This window comes from Neophocaena asiaeorientalis, unplaced genomic scaffold (assembly GCF_003031525.2).
Source record: "Neophocaena asiaeorientalis asiaeorientalis breed wild unplaced genomic scaffold, Neophocaena_asiaeorientalis_V1.1 scaffold25, whole genome shotgun sequence".
Classification (NCBI taxonomy): Eukaryota; Metazoa; Chordata; class Mammalia; order Artiodactyla; family Phocoenidae; genus Neophocaena; species Neophocaena asiaeorientalis.
In genome coordinates, this window is record NW_020172492.1 from 3,249,504 (window position 1) to 3,270,165 (window position 20,662).

The 20,662-nt window shown below is 35.1% G+C and overlaps 1 protein-coding gene across 2 annotated transcripts in view; it reads left to right on the forward strand.

Moving 5' to 3' along the window:
* UCHL5 (ubiquitin C-terminal hydrolase L5) overlaps positions 1–20,662 on the forward strand; it is a 46,535-nt gene that overhangs the window by 13,432 nt on the left and 12,441 nt on the right. Inside the window, exons 4-9 of one of the 2 annotated variants that reach the window (XM_024738203.1) lie at positions 7,517–7,642; positions 7,725–7,786; positions 7,859–7,989; positions 9,375–9,438; positions 17,160–17,262; positions 18,103–18,216. In XM_024738203.1, coding sequence (XP_024593971.1) covers positions 7,517–7,642; positions 7,725–7,786; positions 7,859–7,989; positions 9,375–9,438; positions 17,160–17,262; positions 18,103–18,216 — 600 coding nt within the window. The remainder of the gene's footprint in view (positions 1–7,516; positions 7,643–7,724; positions 7,787–7,858; positions 7,990–9,374; positions 9,439–17,159; positions 17,263–18,102; positions 18,217–20,662) is intronic. The other variant, XM_024738204.1, reaches the window with a different exon arrangement.

Here is a 20,662-nt window from a genome sequence, read left to right on the forward strand (position 1 = left end):
GCACACATAAAAATGAGACTGACCTCTTCAGGGAGATCTGAGAAAGCTTCTCTGAGTAAGTGACATTTCAGCTGAAATCTAAAGGTTAAGTAGGTATTAACTAGGGGAAAGAGGTTGAGGATCATCCCAGATTACTAACAGCTTTATAGTAAAAGGGAGTAAGGCTAGTAAAATGTACTGTTACAGGAAGGCCAGTGTAGCTGGACTAGAGACAGCATAGGCAGGGCAGTATGAGATGATGAAGCTGAGCAAGCAGTGTGGTAGTCAGGGTTCAGTACGATTAGGTATAGAGAAACAATGGTTTATAAGAAACACACGTTTTTCTCTTTCTCATTCACCGTGGAGCACATCGAGATGGCAGGCTCTTTTGTTTTGTTCCTTTGTGTGTGCTTTCTATTCCAAAGGTTACTTCATGGTCTGAGATGATTGTTGGACTTTCAGCCGTTCTATCTGAATTCCACATTCAAGACAGTAGAAGCGGACCACACACTCTCTTTTTACGGACGTTTTCTAGAACTTGCTCATGTTACATGCTTTCTTCTCTTTGTCCAGAACTCAGTCACATGGCTGTACTTAGCAGCAGAGGGGGAAGCTGTCCTCATTCCAGGTGGACATGGACCCAGATAAAATTTGGGTCCTCTGTTCATCTGGAAGAGGGAGAAGGTGGATATTAGAGAATAACTCTCCACTTCCTGCCAAGATGTGGACAGAGGCAGAGCATGCTTGAGCCTTTTGTCTGTATCCTAAGAGCAGTAGAAGGTTATTGAGGTGTTTTAAGAAGGGTGGTGTGATCAGATTTTCATTTAGAAGAGATCACTTTGGCTGCAGTGTGGGGAATGTGTTTGAGGAGGAAGGAGTGGGGTAGGATATGAGACTACATATCAGAAGGCTTTTGTAGAAGTCCATGCAAAAGCAGGTAAAAGACTGTTAGTAGTGATAGATGTGAACAGATTTGATTAATACTCAGGAGGTAGAGTAACTAGCACCTTTAATGTGTAATGATTAAACGTGATGAAGGAAGAGGACAGATCAGTCAGTGATGATGAATGTGTTTTTCTTTTTTCCTTTTTAAAAAATTGATCTTCAGGTACACAGCATGGAATTATGATAATTCTTGACTGATGGCACACGCTCATGTCCTCCTTTTGTTTATTTGTTTACTTATTTGGTGACTAAGTAATGTAGTAAGCACCTAAGAACTCACCGCCTAGATAACCGTCATCTAACTATCATTTCCTTCTGTCCCACCCATTGTCCCACATAGCTCTCATCCTCCCTCCCTTCATCCAAGTAACCTGCATGTGGAATTCTGTATATCGTTTCCTTGCTTTCCACTTTCTGTATTTTTTCTAATCCTAAAAGGGCTGTGTGTATATAAAATTTTAACTTGATAAAAAGTATCATGCTCTTTGTAGTTTTGGGAGACTTACTTTTTTGACTTAATTTTAAGATTTATCCACTAGTTGTTTATCATAATAGTTAACTTATTTTGCATGCTGCACAGTGGTAATTGCACGAATGTGCATGAAGAGTAAGTAATTGTTTACTCTTTGTAGATTGGCATTTGAGTTTTCACTTGCATTACTGTAAACTGTGTGGCTATATACATTTTTGTACGTCTCCTGTTGTATTTGTGCAAATTTCTCCTGGTACATATGTAGAAGTACAACAGTGCTTCTTCTGATAGGTAAGTGTAACACTAGGAGGAAATATCAAAGTGCTTTCGGAAGTAGATCCTCCAGTTTACACGCCTACTAGCAATATCTGAGTTACTGTGTAGCCACATACTCCAATATGTGATATTGTCAGACCGTTTTTTTTTTTAATAAATTTATTTATTTATGGCTGCATTGGGTCTTCGTTGCTGGGTCTTTGTTGCTGCGTGCGGGCTTTCTCTAGTTGTGGCGAGCGGGGACTGCTCTTCATTGCGGTGGCCTCTCTTGTTCCGGAGCACGGGCTCTAGGCACGTGGGCTTCAGTAGTTGTGGCTCGCAGGCTCAGTAGTTGTCGTTTGCGGGCTCTAGAGCGCAGGCTCAATAGTTGTGGCGCACGGACTTAGTTGCTCTGCAGCATGTGGGATCTTCCCAGACCAGGGCTCAAACCCATGTCCCCTGCATTGGCAGGCAGATTCTCAACCATTGCGCCAGAGGCCTTTTTGATTTTTGCTAGCCAGCTCATTCTAAAATGGTACCTCATTATGGTCTTGGTTTACATCTCCCTGGGCACTAATCATGTTGAAAGGATGTTGATGTACTTACTTAGTGGCCATATGTGTTTCTTCTGTGAAATTCTTAAATTATTTTTCTGTAGGACTAATTGTACTTTTTGATTTGTAGGTGTTGTTTATATCTTCATGATACTGCTTCTCCAAGTTGGCACCTTATTGTTTTACCTTTTCTGGGTGTCTTTTGATGAATAGAATTTTGTGTTTTGTTTATTTATTTTTATAAATTTATTTTATTTCTTATTATTTTTGGCTGTGTTGAGTCTTCATTGCTGCGCGCTGGCTTTCTCTAGTTGCTGTGAGCAGGGGCTACTCTTTGTTGCAGTGCACAGGCTTCTCATTGCAGTGGCTTCTCTTGTTGCGGAGCATGGGCTCTAGGTGCGTGGGCCTTAGTAGTCGTGGCTCTTGGGCTCTAGAGCACAGGCTCAGTAGCTGTGGCACACGGGCTTAGTTGCTCCATAGCATGTGGGATCTTCCCAGACCAGGGCTCAAACCTGTGTCCCCTGCATTGGCAGGCGGATTCTTAACCACTGCGCCACTAGGGAAGCCCGAATTTTGTATTTTAGAGCCAGTGCTTTTTTGCGTCTTGTTTAAGCAATTGTTATCTATCTGAATTTGGAAAAGATATTTACCTATGCATTTAAATTTTAATTTTTGATATCTATGTCCATAATTCATTGGGAGTTGGATTTTGGTATATTATATGAGGCAGAGGTTCAGTTTTATCTTTTTCCATATGGATCACCCTTTTTTTCTAACCTCATTTATTAAACGTCCATTATTTTCCCTATTTATCGGACATGCCACCTCTGTTGTGTACCATAGTTCCGTGTGTGTGTGTGTGTGTGTGTGTGTGTGTGTGTTTTCTGGACTCTACTGATCAATTTGTCTGTCTCTCTGCCAATACCACACTGTCTTAATTCCTTTCACTTCTTCATAAGTTCTTATATCTAATAGGTCATGTGTCTTCTCCCTCCTCTTTTTCAAAAATATCCTTGCTATTCTTGACCCTATGTTCTTCATATAAATTTCAACGTCATCTTATCAAATTGTATGAAAAATTCTTTTGGACTTTTGACTGGAATAGCATTGAATATATGTATCAATTTGGGGAGAATTTATATCTTCATGATACTAAGTCATAAACGTATTATGTATCTCTATTTAGATCTGCTTTTATTTATCTATTTATTTTTAGATATGCTTTTATTATCTTTTGTATGTTGCATAATTTTCTTTAGAGGTTTTACATCTTTTATTAGATTTATCTTAATTCCTTGATCTCTTTGTTATAATTATAAATCATCTTTTCTTCAGTTACATTTACTAGGTGTTTGTTGCTGGTATAAAAAAATGTAATTCATTCTTATGTCTTAATATTATATTTAGCCATCTTGCTAACCTCTATTATCTCTGTTATTTGTTGGTTTTGGGGGGGGTTCTATCTAAATTACTATGTCAAACAAAGCAGTTTTGTCTCCTCATTTTGAATCCTTATGTCTCTAATTTATTTTTTTATCTTATTGACTGGTTAAGACCTCCAGTAAAATCGTTGTGGTTTTAAAGGGAATGCTTTTTACCATTTCCCATTTCAGATTGTTTTTTCTTAACATTCAGGTAAGGACATTCTTTTAATAATTTAGCAAGTGTCCTTATTATGGAAAGATTAAGTTTTTTCAAATGCTTTTCTGCATCTATTGAGATGATCATGTTTATTTTTCCTCTTAATAGGTTAATATGGTTAGTTATGTTTATGAATTTTTCTAATATTAAATCATTCTTCCATATCTGAGGTAAGCCCATATTCTCTTTTTATGCACTGTTGAATTTAATTCAGTAATATGTGTTTAGAATTTCTACATCTATATTTATGAATGAAATGGCCTTAATTTTCCTTTCTTGTAATGGCTTTGAATAGTTTTAGTATTAGGGTTGTGCTTGCTTCATGAATTGAGTTGGAATTTCCTCTTTTTCTTATTGTCCTGAAGAATTTGGACAATTTAGACCATCTAAAATTTAGATCGTCTCTTTCTTCAAATTTTGATAGAATTGGCCTATAAAGCCATCTGTGCCTGGTATTTTCTTTGTGAGTATATTTTTAACTATCACTTCAATTTAATAGTTAAAAGACTTATTTGGGCTACTTATTTTTTCTTGACTTAGTTCTGGTAAGATTTTTTTTTTAATTTCTGCATTTTAGCTTAAATTTACAAAATTGTTTTATATGGTTGTTATTACTATCCCCTTATTCTTCTTAATCTGATTTTATTTTTAGTTATATTCCTGACTCCTAGAATACTGACTCGCATATTTGGGTGATCCTGCTTTTAATGGGTCCTGCTCCATTAATCTATTGCCCTTTATTATTTCATACTAGCATTAGAATAGCAACCCAGTGGATCTTGTTTGTTTTTAGCCACCTTCAGTCTCTCCTGTAAATTGTCTTAAACTGAACCTTTCTGAATCACTGTATCTACTGTTATTTCCTATTAAAAATCTCTTACTCCTAGCGTGAACTCCTAATTGCTTAAAGGCACTGATTTACGAGGTAACCAATGACCCCGTGCTCTGATTACAAGCATACTGATACATACCAGTGCACCCATTGTCTCTTGAGCATCTCGTCTTAATTTGTTCCTTGTTCATCCCCTTCTCGTTGGGGACTATATATATAATTTATTCTGCAATAATTTTTTGTGAAGAAAGATGAAGTTAAAATTCTCCCAAATGGATGTATATAAGGTGGTTTTTAAGTGTTTCACGAGGACAAGGACCACATGTCTCTTGTTCACTGTGTATTCAGCATTTATCACAATGTCTAGCACACAGTGAGTTCTCAGTAATAAATATTTGAACGAATGAATGGCTGTGCACTTTTTAATGTCTTAAATTTTTTTTTTTTTGGTAATTCTGTGCGGTATTCCCCCCTTACCTGGTGTTTTACTTTCCATGGTTTCAGTCAACTCTGGCTGAAATATTAAATGGAAAATTCCAGAAATAAACTGTAAGTTTTAAATTGTGTGCCGTTCTGAATAGTGTGATAAAATCTCATTCTGTCCTTCACTGTCCCACGTGGGATGCATCCCTTTGTCCCTCATGTGTGCTAACAGCCTGTTAGTATAGGGAAAAACATGATATATAAACATGATTATGTAGGGGTGCTATCCATGTTTGAGGCATCCATTGGGAGTCTTGGAAGATATCCCCCAAGGGTAAGGGGACCACTGTGCCATTTATAACATAAGCACTTGGTGGCACTTAACTCATTTAAAAACCTGAAGAGCTGTGTTTACACTGATGTACACCGTCATGACTGTTCTTCACACATATGCAAAATGAGCTGTAATAAATCGTGGGCAGTGTAAATCCTTATTAACACCGGAAGAGAAGCATCAGTAACCACGAGATTTTTTTCTCTTTTTCCTTTAAAAAAAAACCAGGTCTATTGAAATACAATTGGTATACAAAAAAACTGCATGTTTAGTGTATACAACTTGATGAGTTTGAAAAAAAACAATTCCTAAAGTGATACGTTACAGACTTGAAGTCCTTAGATCATAGGAATGTTTGATAGTATTCTCTGCCATAGCCTCAGCATCTAGCCTAGAATTGGGTACATATTATATCTTTAATGTGTCATCATTTTGAAAGGATGTGTGAATGAGTATAAATTTTAACTTCTGCTAACTTCGCTTCTACCAACCCATCTCCAGATAATTTTGGTCCAAGATAAGGGAGCACTAAGTCTTGTTTTAGTTAACGACCTTTATGATGTCTCCTTTAATCATTAAAAATTTTCATCCAAGTTTATTTACTAAAGAACTGTGACTCAGAATACATATTAAAAGAAATCAGCAGCAATGTTAATTGGATTCTAGATCTCCTGTTACTTTTCCTTAATCGGTCAATCATAAGATAGTTTTGAGTACAAAATACTGTAAGAGGAATTACAAGAATGTGGTGGTATCACTGTTTGAGAATTGGGAGTAAGACAGTGCTCTCTAATGGAGAAAGCAGCCTTATCAAGGAATTCCTCAAACATACTGCAGTCAAAAATGTAAGAACTGGTGGGTACTCACAAGACTTCAAAAGTCTGGCAAAAAAAAGTACAGGAGTATAAGAGTTAATGAGGGAAGATAATAGAAAAATTTTCTTTTGAAATCAGTCAAGATAGAAATAATTTACCAAATTGTAAGATCATAAGTGAATTAGCATTTTTGGAAAATGGTATTTAATTATAATATTGTAATGAAATATAGCAATAGGACTAAACTGTATTATAAAAAATCATTTATCAAGTTTAATTTAACTCTACGGTTAACCTTGCTGGTGTTCGAAGTGATCATCTGAGGCTCTTTCCACCTCTGTGATCTCAGCCCTGTGTAGGTGCTGTAGGGAGTGTGGCAGAAGCACTTGTCCATAAGTAGGTTATAATCTTGTTGGAGAGACCACATACGTGTACAGAGCCAGCCTCATGTTGTGGCTAAGTACACAAAATTCTAGAACCAGATCACCTGCCTCTTGCTTAGCTCTGTGCCCTTTGGGCAAGCTACTTAACCTCTTTGTGCCTCAGCTTCCACAAATGTAAAATGAGGATAATAATATTACTCCTTCTTCATAGGCTGTTGATTGATAGGATTAAAAGAATTAATACATATGAAGTGCCTAGAAAATTACCCACCCATGGTAGGTGCTATCTAAATGTTCTCTCCTCTCACTAGAATGTAAGGTCCACATAACTTGTTAAATAAACAGTTAATAGCTAGATGACAGCGCTGTAAAGATTGAATTGAAAAATATGTAGACAGTATATACACGTTTTTAGGAATTCAAATGAGGGAAGAAAGTAATATGAGTTGTTGGATAAGTTCTCTAAGAGCCACATCGGTAAGTTGGAGCTTGCGTTGGATACTGAAATATGGGTTGAATATTTATAGGTAGAAATGAGCATAGGAGGAAGTGAATAAGAGGGAAGGACAAGCTCTTTTGGTTTAATTAGATATATGTTTTAGACCAGGAAAGATTGGTTTTGTTACCCTAACTGGATTGGTTTTCACTGATATTATGAGTTCATTTAATTTATTCGATTTCCTAGAATCTTCAGCTCCAGAATTGCGGCAAATTCCTGAAAATAGATTAGATTGGGAATTGATCATGTTAATTATGTTTATGCTAAGACTATATAAAATAAAATTTGGAAACTATTTTTTTCGTATTTTGGGGGTCATCATCACCAGTTAAAAGCTGTTTTTTTTTAACAAATCGATAATATTTTTGCTTTCATATTTTATAGGTAATTAATAATGCTTGTGCTACTCAAGCCATAGTAAGTGTGTTATTGAACTGTACCCATCAAGATGTCCATTTAGGAGACACATTATCAGAGTTTAAAGAATTTTCACAAAGCTTTGATGCAGCTGTGAGTACAGTCGTATTATTCCTAAAATGCCCTGTTTGTGGTGGTTCTTATTTTAATAGGCTATTCTTAAAACTTATTTCAGATGAAAGGTTTGGCACTGAGTAATTCGGATGTGATTCGACAAGTACACAACAGTTTCGCCAGGTAAAGATACTTTATGTGAAATAAATGCCGTCTCTGTTTTATTGTCTCTCACTGTTTTTTTCTTCACTGTAGACAGCAAATGTTTGAATTTGACGCAAAGACATCAGCAAAAGAAGAAGATGCTTTTCACTTTGTCAGTTATGTTCCTGTTAATGGAAGACTGTATGAATTAGATGGATTAAGAGAAGGACCGATTGATTTAGGTAATGTGTTTACTATTCCTGGTATTTCACTTTTGATAAGGAAAAAAAGATTGGGTGTTCACCTTTGGTTTAGCCCTAGTCCTGCTTAAGTTTAGAAAGGGGAGGTGACTGTGAGGTGTGATGCCATGCAGGCTTTAAGCTCTTCATTACTTTATGAAATTAAGTAACAGGTAGTTAGGACATGTTGACTACTGTAGTTGCATTGGGACCTTTAGTTTTTTTCCTACAGGAAAAGTTTTTTAAACCCATAGATTGCATAATTTATTTTTAATTTTTCAGTTAACTTTTAAAAACTACTTTTTTCTATGTAACTAGTGCATTAATGTGTTGTCCTTTGTGCCAAAGGGTGGATTTGTCCTGATCCCACCCCATCTCCTACCTTGAGCTAATGATAAATGGTTATTGAGGATGAGGTGGTTCTGATCTAGTAATGAACTAATAGATCCACAAAAGAATTTTAACTCCTTATTTTTACCTCATTAAGTTTTCTTTTTTTTAAATTAGGTTTAAGTGCAGTGTAACCTGTTTTAATGGAATCTAATGTTATCTGCTGTCCATAACACTTTATACTTTCAGATTAAAAAAAAAAATTAACACATTCATTTTGCTTGTTCTTATTGACCTTGCCCATGTCTAGAACTAATACTTCATCTAATGCAGATTTACATGTTTAAAAATATTTATTTTTCTGTGTTTCTTAAAGAAAATTAATGGAATGTTCTTTTAATTCTGTAGAAGCTGATTTTCTCTGGTTTGGGGGTTGATCTGATCGCTGCATTTTTTTCTCTTGGCTTCTATCTGGTCAGCCATTCTCTATTCATTAGATCCATGAGATATAAAGGAAGTAAAATATAAAACAGAACAGCCAGTTTTGCTATACAACTGGTGGCTATACTAAAATTTAGGTAAAAAAGAGGATTAAAAAACTGGGTAAAATCGGTTTTGCATTGTGTGTGGATTTCATTTTCTTTTTCTGTAGTTATGATGGTGGGGAGTCAGAAAAGGATTGAATCCTTATTTTGTTACTAATATGTGAGCCGGTTTTTCTTAGCCCTCTGTCTCATCATCTGTAAAATGAAGGTAGTTACCCTTATCTCACAGAGTCGTGAGTTTTAATGAAATAATTCCCTAGTTCATTATTTTCTCAAACATTTGTTTAGCACCACTAAGTGACGCAACAATGTGGAAATGCAAATTATGATAATACTGTTTCCCCTTACCATTACTAAGAAAGTAAGAGTTGGAGCTTAACATAGTTATGCTAAAAGGTTTTTTACTATCCTGAATTTGTCAAAATATTAGTAAAAAGATATTTTGGACCAAACTTTTGAAATAATATTAATGTTGATTTTATTTGACATAAATGCTTTTACATTTCTTCCTAGGTGCATGCAATCAAGATGATTGGATCAGCGCAGTGAGGCCAGTCATAGAAAAAAGGATACAAAAGTAAATGCTCAGCTAATCTTATTGGCATAACTAATGTTCTCGCTTTTAAACCTTTATTTTATCATTGTTTAAATGATAGGTGGATAGTGATATTTCATTGTGGTTTTAATCTGCATTTCCCTAGCGACTAATGTTGAAAATCATGCCTTTTGTTTATTTTGTAATTGGATTGTTTTTTTGACTCTTGAGCCTTGAAGTTCAGGCCTCTCACTGTTGTGGCCTCTCCTGTTGCGGAGCACAGGCTCCGGACATGCAGGCTCAGCGGCCATGGCTCACGGGCCCAGCTGCTCTGCGGCATGTGGGATCTTCCCGGACCGGGGCACGAACCCGTGTCCCCTGCATTGGCAGGCGGACTCCCAACCACTGCACCACCAGGGAAGCCCCAAGCCTTGAAGTTCTTTACATACTCTAGCTATCACTAGTCCTTTGTCAGACACGTCGCCTGAAAATATTCTCTCCCAGTCTATAGCCCATCCTCTCCTCCTCCCAACATGGTTTTTCACAGAGCAAAAGCTCTTAATTCCAGTGAAGTCCAATTTGTCAATCTTTCCCACTGTGAGTTGTATTTTTGTTGTCCAATCTAAGAATTCTTTGCCTAGCCCTAGATCCCAAAGATTTTCTCCTTTTTTTCTAAAAGGTTTATATAACATTTTACACTTAAGTTTATGATCTATTTTGAATTAATTTTTGTGTGGTGTGAAGTTAAGTCAAGGTTCATTTTTTTTTTCCTCTGTCCAATTGGTCTATCACTGTTTGTTAAAAAGGCTATCCTTTCCTCCTCTGAACTGCTGCTGCACCCTTGTAAAAAAAAAAATCCAGTGGGGCATATTTGTGTGGGTCTATTTCTGGTTCACTGTTCTGTTCCATTGATCTGTTTGTCTGCTGTCTGCAAGTACTACAGAGTCTTGATGACTGTGGCTATATTGTAAGTCCTGAAATCAGGTAGACTGATGCCCTCGACTTTATTCTTTTTCTTCAGAATTGTTTTAGCTATTATAGATACTCTGCCCTCTATGTAAAATTTCGTATAATCTTGTATCTACAAAAATTCTTTTTGGGATTTTGATAGGAATTGTGTCAAACATCAATTTTAGGAGAATTGGCATTTTTACTATATTGATTTTTCCAATCCATGAACATAATATGTCTATCCATTTACTTGGATCTTCTTTAATTTCTTTCATCAGCATTTTGTAGTTTTCCGCATGCTAGTTCCATATGTATTTTGTCAGATTTTTACCCAAGCACTTCATATTCTTTTGAGTGATTACAAATGATACTATATTTTCTTTTTTGTTCCATGTGATCATTGTTAGTGTGTAGAAATAAGGTTGATTTTTTTCTTTCTTTGTCTTGTATCCTTCAACCTTGCTAAACTCACCCACCAGCTTTAGAAGTTTTGTGAATTCCTTGACATTTCCTACATATTGATAGATGATCATGTCATTTGTAAATAGGCACAGTTTTGAATTTGGCTATTTCTAATTTAAGTTTTATCAGTTTTTCCCTTACATATTCTGCAGGTCTCTTGTTCGTTGCATAAACATTTATGATCACTATTTCTTCTTAGTGGATTGACCTTTTTATCATTATGCAATATTTCTCTCTAGTAATTTTCTTTGCTTTGAAGTTTACTTTATTTCACAGTAATATAGCCACTTCTGCTTTGTCTTGATTCATATATGCATGATATATTTTTTCCATCCTTTTACTTTCAGCCTACCTATGTCATTGTATTTGAAGTGAATTTCATATAGACAGCATACCTTGAATCATATTTTTTAGTCCACTCTGCCATTTTCTGTCTTACTGGGTGGATTGAGACCATTTACATTGAATGTAATGGATTTATAAAATTACGTATAACATGAAATGTATATTTAATATGTAATTATTAATGTCTTATGGTTTAAATCTGCCATTTAAATTTTTTCTCTTTGTTCTGTTTTTTTGTTTGTTTCTTTGTTTTTCTTTTCCTGTTTTTTGTGAGTTACTCAGACATCTATAGTGGTTTTGAGTTTATTTCCTTATATGGCTTTTCTAATGGTTTCTCTAATTTATCCCAATCTACTGGTGTTAACATTTTACCAGTTTGAGTGAAGTGTAGAAATCTTACCTTCTTTTATGTACTTTTACTGTCCATTGTTATAATTGTCTTAAATAATTCCTCTACATACATTTAGGACTCCATCAGACAGTATTATAATTTTTGTTTTAACCATGAAGCATAATTTTAAAAACTTAAGAGAAGGAAAATGTATTTACCCATATTTTTACTTTTTCCATTGTTCTTTCTTCTTCATGTTCCAGAACTCAATTCTTTTATCGTTTCCTGTCTGTTTAGAAAACTTCATTTAGCCATTCCTTTAGGGTAGTTCTGCTGTCAACAGAATCCTAGTTTTTCTTCATCTAAGAATGTCTTGATTTCCCTTTTATTTCTGAAGGTTATTTTCACTGTATATAGAATTCCGTGTTGATAGTCTTTTCTTTTAGCACCTGAAAATTGTTATGTTGTTCCCTTCTGGCCTCCATGGTTTCTACTGATAAATCCACTGTTGTTCAAACAGTTTTTGCCCTATAGATATGGTGGTGTTTCTCCTGTTGTTGGTTTCAAATTCTTTTTCTTTTTGGTTTGGTTTTAGTTTTCATATATTTGAGGATGATGTGTCTTGGTGTGGATTTCTGTCCATCTATTCTATTTGGATTTTGCTCAGCTTCTTGAATCTGTGCGTTTATATCTTGTCAAATATGGGAAGTTTTTAGCCATTATAACTTGGAGAACTTTTTTAATCTCACCCTCTTTCTCACCTCTTCCAGGACTCCAGTGACACAAATGTCTCCTGCTTTAGTCCCACAGGTCCCTGGGGCTCTCTTTATTTTTCTTAGTCTGTTTTCTTTGTTCAGTTGGGTAATTTCTGTTGTTCTACTTTTCAGTTCACTGATTCTTTCCTCTGTCTCCTCCATTCTGCTGTTGAACTCACCCATTCAGCTTTTTTATCATTTTATATTTCAGTTGTAAAATTTCCATTTGTTTCTTCTTTATATCTTCTATTTCTTTGCTGAGACTTTTTTTTTTTTTTTTTTGCGGTACACGGGCTTCTCACTGTTGTGGCCTCTCCTGTTGCGGAGCACAGGCTCCGGACGCGCAGGCTCAGCAGCCATGGCTCACGGGCCCAGCTGCTCCGCGGTATGTGGGATCTTCCCGGACCGGGGCACGAACCCGTGTCCCCTGCATCGGCAGGCGGACTCTCAACCACTGCGCCACCAGAGAAGCCCGAGACTTTCTATTTTTTGTTTCCAGTGTGTTCATAATTGTTCATTGGATCATTTTTATGATGGCTGTTTTAAAGTCTCTGTCAGTGAATTTGGACATCTGTCATCACTGTCTGTTGAATGTCTCTCATTCAAATTGAGGTTTTCATGATTTTTAATAGGACAAGTGATTATTGATTGAAACCTGGGCATTTTCAGTACTATATTATAAGACTCTGGATCTTATTTAAAACTTCTCTTTTAGCTGGTTTTTATGGGCACTGTTCTGGCAGGGTAAATCAGGGATGCTACCCCATTACTGCCAGGTGGAAGTAGAAGTCCAGGTTCCCCACACTGTCTTCATTGACACCTGAGGTGGGAAGGGGTTCCTTGTTACTGCTGGGCAGGGGTTGGGAGTTCTGGTCCCCAGTAGGGCTTCCCCTGATACTACCCTGGCTGGGAGGAGTAGCAGTGCCTTGTGACTGCTCTCTACATGGCTCCACTGATACCAAAGTTGGGAGGGGGGCTTCCTTACTCCTGGATGGTAGTGACTTCGCATTTGGCTTCCCACTTGGTTTCCTCTGACACTGCAAATAGATGTCATTACTGTTTGCAGGGATGAAAGTCCTAGCTCCCTACACCTAGCTCCCTAGCTCCTTTTCTGACACCACCCCAGGTGCCTGTTACAGCCCGGTGGGGGTGGAAGTCCAGGCTCCCTACCCAGCCTTTGCTGGCCGGTAGGGTTTGGGCCAGTTTTTTCAGTTGTGTTTGGGTATGGTAGAGTGGTTATTGTCTCAAAGTTTTCTCATGAGGTTGCCCCTTTCCTGTTTGGATAGAAAGAGCAGACTGTTGGTGCTTTTTTTGTCTGTGCCTGTTGGCATTTGTCAATTGATGGCTTCTTTAACTCCAAGGCCAGGACATACGCAGCAGAATGATAATCCAGAGACTTCACCACTGTCATTCTTGGGTCCTGGTTCCCTAGCATGTCTGCCTTCTCTTCACTTCAGAATTTTAATTTTTTTCATTTTTTAAAAAATATATGTCTAGATTTTTTTAGTTTGATATTTTTTACTGGGAGGAATAGGGAAATCGAAGTCCCATAAGCAGAGTTTTAAAAACAGCATTTTTTCATAGTTCAAAGTGCTACAGATATACTGGGCCATATTCTTTCCAGTGAATAGAACTATTTATGAGAAGCTTTTGCAGGTGAACTAATACAAAAACAGGCTTACATTTTCTACATGTTTTCATCTGGTTAAGTGCCATTTACATAATGTTATGGATAATCTTTCCAATGTCAATCCTTACCATAAACAAGCTTATACTATAAGATGTTTCATTGGTATCAGAGTAGTGAAAATAAAACAGTATTCAGAAACTTTACAAGAGATTATTTGTAACATATTACATAAATATTTATATGTTTGTATATGATAAAAGTACAAGTGAAATGTAAAACATATATGAGTTAAGAATAGAAACAAAATCATGATTTGGAAAAAATTATATAGTAAGGAATATAGTTAATACCATCAAGATGCCAGTAAAATTAGTTCAACAAATGTGAGGTCTTAGTTTAATTATTTTTTCTAATTGAAATAAAAGGTAATTGATAGTTACCATATTTTTTGTGAAAGTATGAGAACTGATGAAAACACATTATTTCAAATGTCTAGGAGGTACTAAAATATTTAATAATATATTTGTGATTGATGGAAATTTAGCTGATTTTTTCCTTTCATATATGAAAGCTTATTTATTTGTCTATAGACAAAAGTATTAATAAATAAATTTATATTGAAGTATAGTTGACTTCTAATACTGTATTAGTTTCAGGTGTACAACATATTTTTATAGATTATGCATCATACAAAGTTATAACAATATTATTGACTATATTCCTTGTGCTAAATGTTACATCCCTGTTTATTTATTTTATAAATGGTAGTTTATACCTCTTAATCCCCTATTTCACCTACCCTGCCAATTCCCCACTCAACTACTAGTTTGTTCTCTATATCTGAATTTGTTTGAGTTTGTTTCTGTTTGGTTGTATTTGTTTTGTTTTTTATAGTGAAATCATATAATATTTGTTTTTCTCTGTCTTACTTATTTCACTTAGCATAATACCCTCTAGGTTCATCCATCTTGTTGCAGATGGCAAGATTTCCTTCTTTTATATGGCTAAGTAATATTCCATTGTGTGTGTATAAAACATCTTTTTTATCCATTCGTCAGTCAATGGACACTTAGGTTGCTTTCATATCTTGGCTATTGTAAATAATACTGCTATGAACATTGGGGCACATACATCTTTTCAAATTAGTGTTTTTATTTTCTTTGGAAAAATACCTGGAAGTGAAATTGCTGGATTGTGAGCTCTTTATATATTTTGGATATTAACCCGTTATCAGATATATCATTTGTAAATATCTTCTCCCATTCAGTAGGCAGCCTTTTCATTTTGTTGGTGCTTTCCTTTGCTGTGCAAAAGCTTTTTAGTTTGATGTAGTCCATTTGTTTATTTTCTATTTTGTTTCCCTTGCTCGAGGGGACAGATCCAAAAATTATTGCTAAGACCAATGTGAAAGAGCTACTGCCTATGTTTCTTCTAGGAGTTTTATGGTTTCAGGTCTAACATTTAAATCTGTAATCCATTTTGAGTTTATTTTTATATATGGTGTGAGAAAATGGTTTAGTTTCATTCTTTTACATGTAGCTGTCCAGTTTTGCCAACAACACTTATTGAAGAGACTTTTCCCCATTGTATATTCTTGCCTCCTTTGTTGTAGATTAATTGACTGTGCGTTTTGTGGGTTTATTTCTGGACTCTATTCTGTTCCACTGATCTATATGTGTGTTTTTGTGCCAGTACCATACTGTTTTGATTATTTTGGCTTTATAGTATAGTTTGAAGTCAGGGAGCATGATACCTTCAGCTCTTTCTTTCCCAAGATTGCTTTAGCTATTTGGGGTCTTTTGTGGTTTCATACAAATTTTAGGAGTATTTGTTCTAGTTCTGTGAAAATAGGGATTATTGAATCTGTAGGCTGCTTTGGGTGGTATGGACATTTTAACAGTAGTAATTCTTCCAACCCATGAGCATGGTATATCTTTCTATTTGTGTTGTCTTCAGTTTTTTCATCAATATCTTACAGTTTTTAGAGTACAGGTCTTTCATCTCCTTGTTTAACTTTATTCCTAGGTATTTTATTCTTTTTGATGCAGTTGTAAATGGAATTGTTTTCTTGATTTCTCTTTCTGATAGTTCATTATTAGTGTACAGAAATGCAACAGATTTCTGTATTTTGATTTTGTATGCTATAACTTTAGTGAATTCACTTAATAGTTCTAATAGTTTTTTTGGTAGAATTTTTAGGATTTTTTTGTATTTAATATCATGTCATCTGCAAATAGTGAGTTTTACTTTTTCCCTTCCAATTTGGGTGCCTTTTATTTCTTTTATTTTTTTTGTATGATTGCTGTGGCTAGGACTTCTAATCCTATGTTGAATAAAAGTGGTGGGAGTGGGCATCCTTGTCTTGTTACTGATCTTAAAGAAAAAGCTTTTAGCTTTTCACTGTTGAGTATGATGTTAGCTGTGGGTTTGGCTTAAATGACCCTTATTATGTTGAGATTGTTCTGTCTATACCAAGTTTGTTAAGAGTTTTTATCATGAATGGATGTTGAATTTTGTCAAATACTTTTTCTGCCTCTATTAAGATGGTCATGTGATCTCTGTCCATTGTTTTGCTGATACAGTTATAATGTTGATTGATTTGTGTGTATTGAACCATCTTTGCATCCCTGGAATAAATCCCACTTGATCATTATGTGCAGTCATTTTAATGTATTGTTGAATTCTGTTTGCTAATATTTTATTGGGGATTTTTATCTGTGTTCATCAGGAATATTGGTCTGTAATTTTCTTTTTCTGTAGTGTCTTTGTTTTTTGTATCAGGGTAATGCTGGACTCATAGAATGAGTTTGGAAGTATTCCCTCCTCTTCAGTTTTTTGGAATAGTTTGAGAAATAAAGGAATTAACTCTTCTTTAAATGTTTGGTAGAATTACCCTGTGCGGTCCTCTGATCCTGGAGTTTTGGTTGTTGGGATTTTTTTGTTTACTGATTCAATTACATTACTAATAATCAGCCTGTTCAGATTTTCTGTTTCTTCCTGATTCAGTCTTGGAAGACTGTTTCTAGGAAATTATCCATTTCTTCTAGGTTGCTGAATTTATTGGTGTATCATTTTTCATAGTATTCTCTTATGATTGTTTGTATTTTTGTGATACTGGTTGTAACTTCTCCTCTTTAGGAAAGATTTTTTTTTTAATGTCAGTTTCTATGGTTAGCCAATTGGTAGATCTGTGTTTACCCCAGAGAATAAGGGGGTAATCACAATAGATTATCTTAATTGTAATAGTGTTACATTTCTTTACTACATTATAAGCTTTAATTTTTTTTAGGTACAGTGAAGGTGAAATTCGATTTAACTTAATGGCCATTGTGTCTGACAGAAAAATGATATATGAACAGAAGATAGCAGAGTTACAAAGACAACTTGCTGAGGTTTGTGGCCATGTTTTTATGTACAAAGTTCTAGCTTAGTTATTCTCTCAGGGAAACCATTTATTTTCTCTTTTCCTTTTTTCCTTCTTTCTTTCTTTGTCTGAAATATAGATTTAATCAAGCATCCTGAGTGGTGATTACAAGAATATACTCTGGAGTCAGGCTTCTTAGATTCAGCTCCTGCCTTTGCCACTTAGTGGAAGTATGATTTGAGTGTATTTCTTTGTGCCTCAGTTTCTTCACGTAAAGTAGGGATAATAGTATTTACCTTAAAGGTGGTTGTGAAGAATAACTGAGATAACATATATATAAACCACTTAAAAAAAAGTGACAAATAGTATGTGCTAAGTAAGTGTGAACAATTTACTGTAATTTCATTATATAATTAAGCAAGTTAGAATATATTTCTTACAGAATTAATTGGGCACGTTTAGATTCACATGTAATCTTTACTATCCCTTATGATGATTATCTTTCTAGTAAATATGATTGGAGAAGAGAATTAGTAATAGACAGACTTTTTTACGTTCCTTTGATCACATTTTCATGAGTATATTTAAGCAGATTTACTTTATAGCTCAACAGCAGATTATAGCAATTCAGTTTGCTACAGTATAGATTATTTTTAGATTAAAATCCATATGTATTGTTGTAGAACATAGAAAATTGGAAGATACTACCTAGCTTTTATCCTTTAATATTGCAGTTAGTAAGCTGGTATTCCATCACCAATATTAAGAATAAAATTTGAAAATGATTGTACTATGTTTATCATTTAAAAATAGTTTAGACTTAAGCCTCAGTCATTAGGGTGTGTTATTTCTTTTTCTTTCCCCTAAGGAGGAACCCATGGATACAGATCAGGGTAATAACATGTTAAGTGCTATTCAGTCAGAGGTTGCCAAAAATCAGATGCTTATTGAAGAAGAAGTACAGAAATTAAAAAGATATAAGGTACGTACCTTTTATTTGTTCCTTTAATGTTGTAGTATAGAGTGGTATATTTTGACATGAAGGTATGTTGAATGCTTGATTGTTTTTTCCCCATCATTTACACTTTTTCAGAATAATGTGTTGATTCCCTGGCATCCTAAAAAGGTAACTAGTGAGGTTTCTTTCCTTTTTTTTTTTTTTTCAAGTATTATTACAAACAGATATTTAACATATTTGATGCTAAAGTTCACTGCAGTTATTATTGATGCTCAGATTATCCCATCTTCAGCCATTGGAAGCCACTTCAGGCTGTCTCCTAAGTCCTTTTGATGTGACTCTCTTCATCTTTCATAGCTTCCTTGCTTTCTAGTATGACAAGATGTTTCAGACTCATCTTGTACATTTCCTGCTTCAGACTTGGAATCAGCCATTTTTTCAAGAAGTCCTGAGTGCTTTTGGTGAGAAATCGTATTTAGAAACCATTATCTGATTGCTCAGAGTGCTCAGTCATAACTGATTCTTCTTTACTTCTAGGACTTTTCAGAGCTAAGAAATAAGTTTTTATTTGTTTCTTTTATTTTTGAACAGAAAATGCAACATGAATTCATATTAATACTCAAATTTAGGATAAAAGGGCTTTATATTTGAAGTTAAGCATTTGTATCTTTTCAGCTTAAAGTCTTGGTTTCTATCAACATTAACATAATTACCTATTTTCTTTATGCTATCTGTATTTGTATGTATATATAAAAAGGTTCAGAATAACAGTGCCAGTAGTATTAATAACAACTGAGAAGTTTTTTCTTCAGTTAATTTTTTCGTTAGGATGTATTTCATTTTGGATGTGCAATCAAATTAGCATATTTTAAAATTCATCTGAAAAAATTTTCTCTTGGTGTCATCCTATCACCAGTTTAATACAAAGTTGGATTCGTTTTTTAAATTTTGCTTTCCAGTTTTTTTACGGCTTAACATTTTTAAAATTTATTTTAATTATGTCAAACATATAACTCAGAGTAAAATATTAAGCAAGGCTGTCTTTAATAATGTCATTCTCCTTCACTTGCAGTCTGTCTGATACGCTTTTTTTTTTTTTAAGCATCTTTATTGGAGTATAATTGCTTTACAATGCTGTGTTAGTTTCTGCTTTATAACAGAGTGAATCAGTTATACATATGTTCCCATATCTCTTCCCTCTTGCATCTCCCTCCTTCCCACCCTCCCTACCCCACCCCTCTAGGTGGTCAAAAAGCACGGAACTGATCTCTCTGTGCTATGTGGCTGCTTCCCACTAGCTATGTGTTTTATGTTTGGTAGTGTATATATATCCATGTCACTCTCTCACTTTGTCTCAGCTTACCCTTCCCCCTCCCCATATCCTCAAGTCCATTCTCTAGTAGGTCTGTGTCTTTATTCCTGTCTGGCCCATAGGTTTTTCATGACCTTTTTTTTTTTTTTTTCCTGGATTCCATATATATGTGTTAGCATACGGTATTTGTTTTTCTCTTTCTGACTTACTTCACTCTGTATGACAGACTCTAGGTCCATCCATCTCACTACAAATAACTCAATTTCGTTTCTTCTTAGGGCTGAGTAATATACCATTGTACATATGTGCCACATCTTCTTTATCCATTTATCTGCTGATGGACACTTAGGTTGCTTCCATGTCCTGGCTATTGTAAATAGAGCTGCAGTGAACGTTGTGGTACATGACTCTTTTTGAATTATGGTTTTCTCAGGGTATATGCCCAGTAGTGGGATTGCTGGGTCGTATGGTACTTCTATTTTTAGTTTTTTAAGGAACCTCTATACTGTTCTCCATAGTGGATGTATCAATTTACATTCCCACCAGCAGTGCAAGAGGGTTCCCTTTTCTCCACATCCTCTTCAACATTTATTGTTTGTAGATTTTTTGATGATGGCCATTCTGACCGGTGTGAGATGATATCTCATTGTAGTTTTGATTTGCATTTCTCTAATGATTAATGATGTTGAGCATTCTTTCATATGTTTGTTGGCGATCTGTGTATCTTCTTTGGAGAAATGTCTATTTAGGTCTTCTGCCCATTTTTGGATTGGGTTGTTTGTTTTTTTAATATTGAGCTGCATGAGCTGCTTGTACATTTTGGAGATTAATCCTTTGTCAGTTGCCTCATTTGAAAATATTTTCTCCCATTCTGAGGGTTGTCTTTTCATCTGAGGGTTGTCTTTTCATCTTGTTTATAGTTTCCTATGCTGTGCAAAAGCTTTTAAGTTTCATTAGCTCCCATTTGTTTATTTTTATTTCCATTTTCCTAGGAGGTGGGTCAAAAAGGATCTTGCTGTGATTTATGTCATAGAGTGTTCTGCCTATATTTTCCTCTAAGAGTTTGATACTGTCTGGCCTTACATTTAGGTCTTTAATCCATTTTGAGTTTAGTTTTGTGTATGTGTTAGGGAGTGTTCTAATTTCATTCTTTTACAT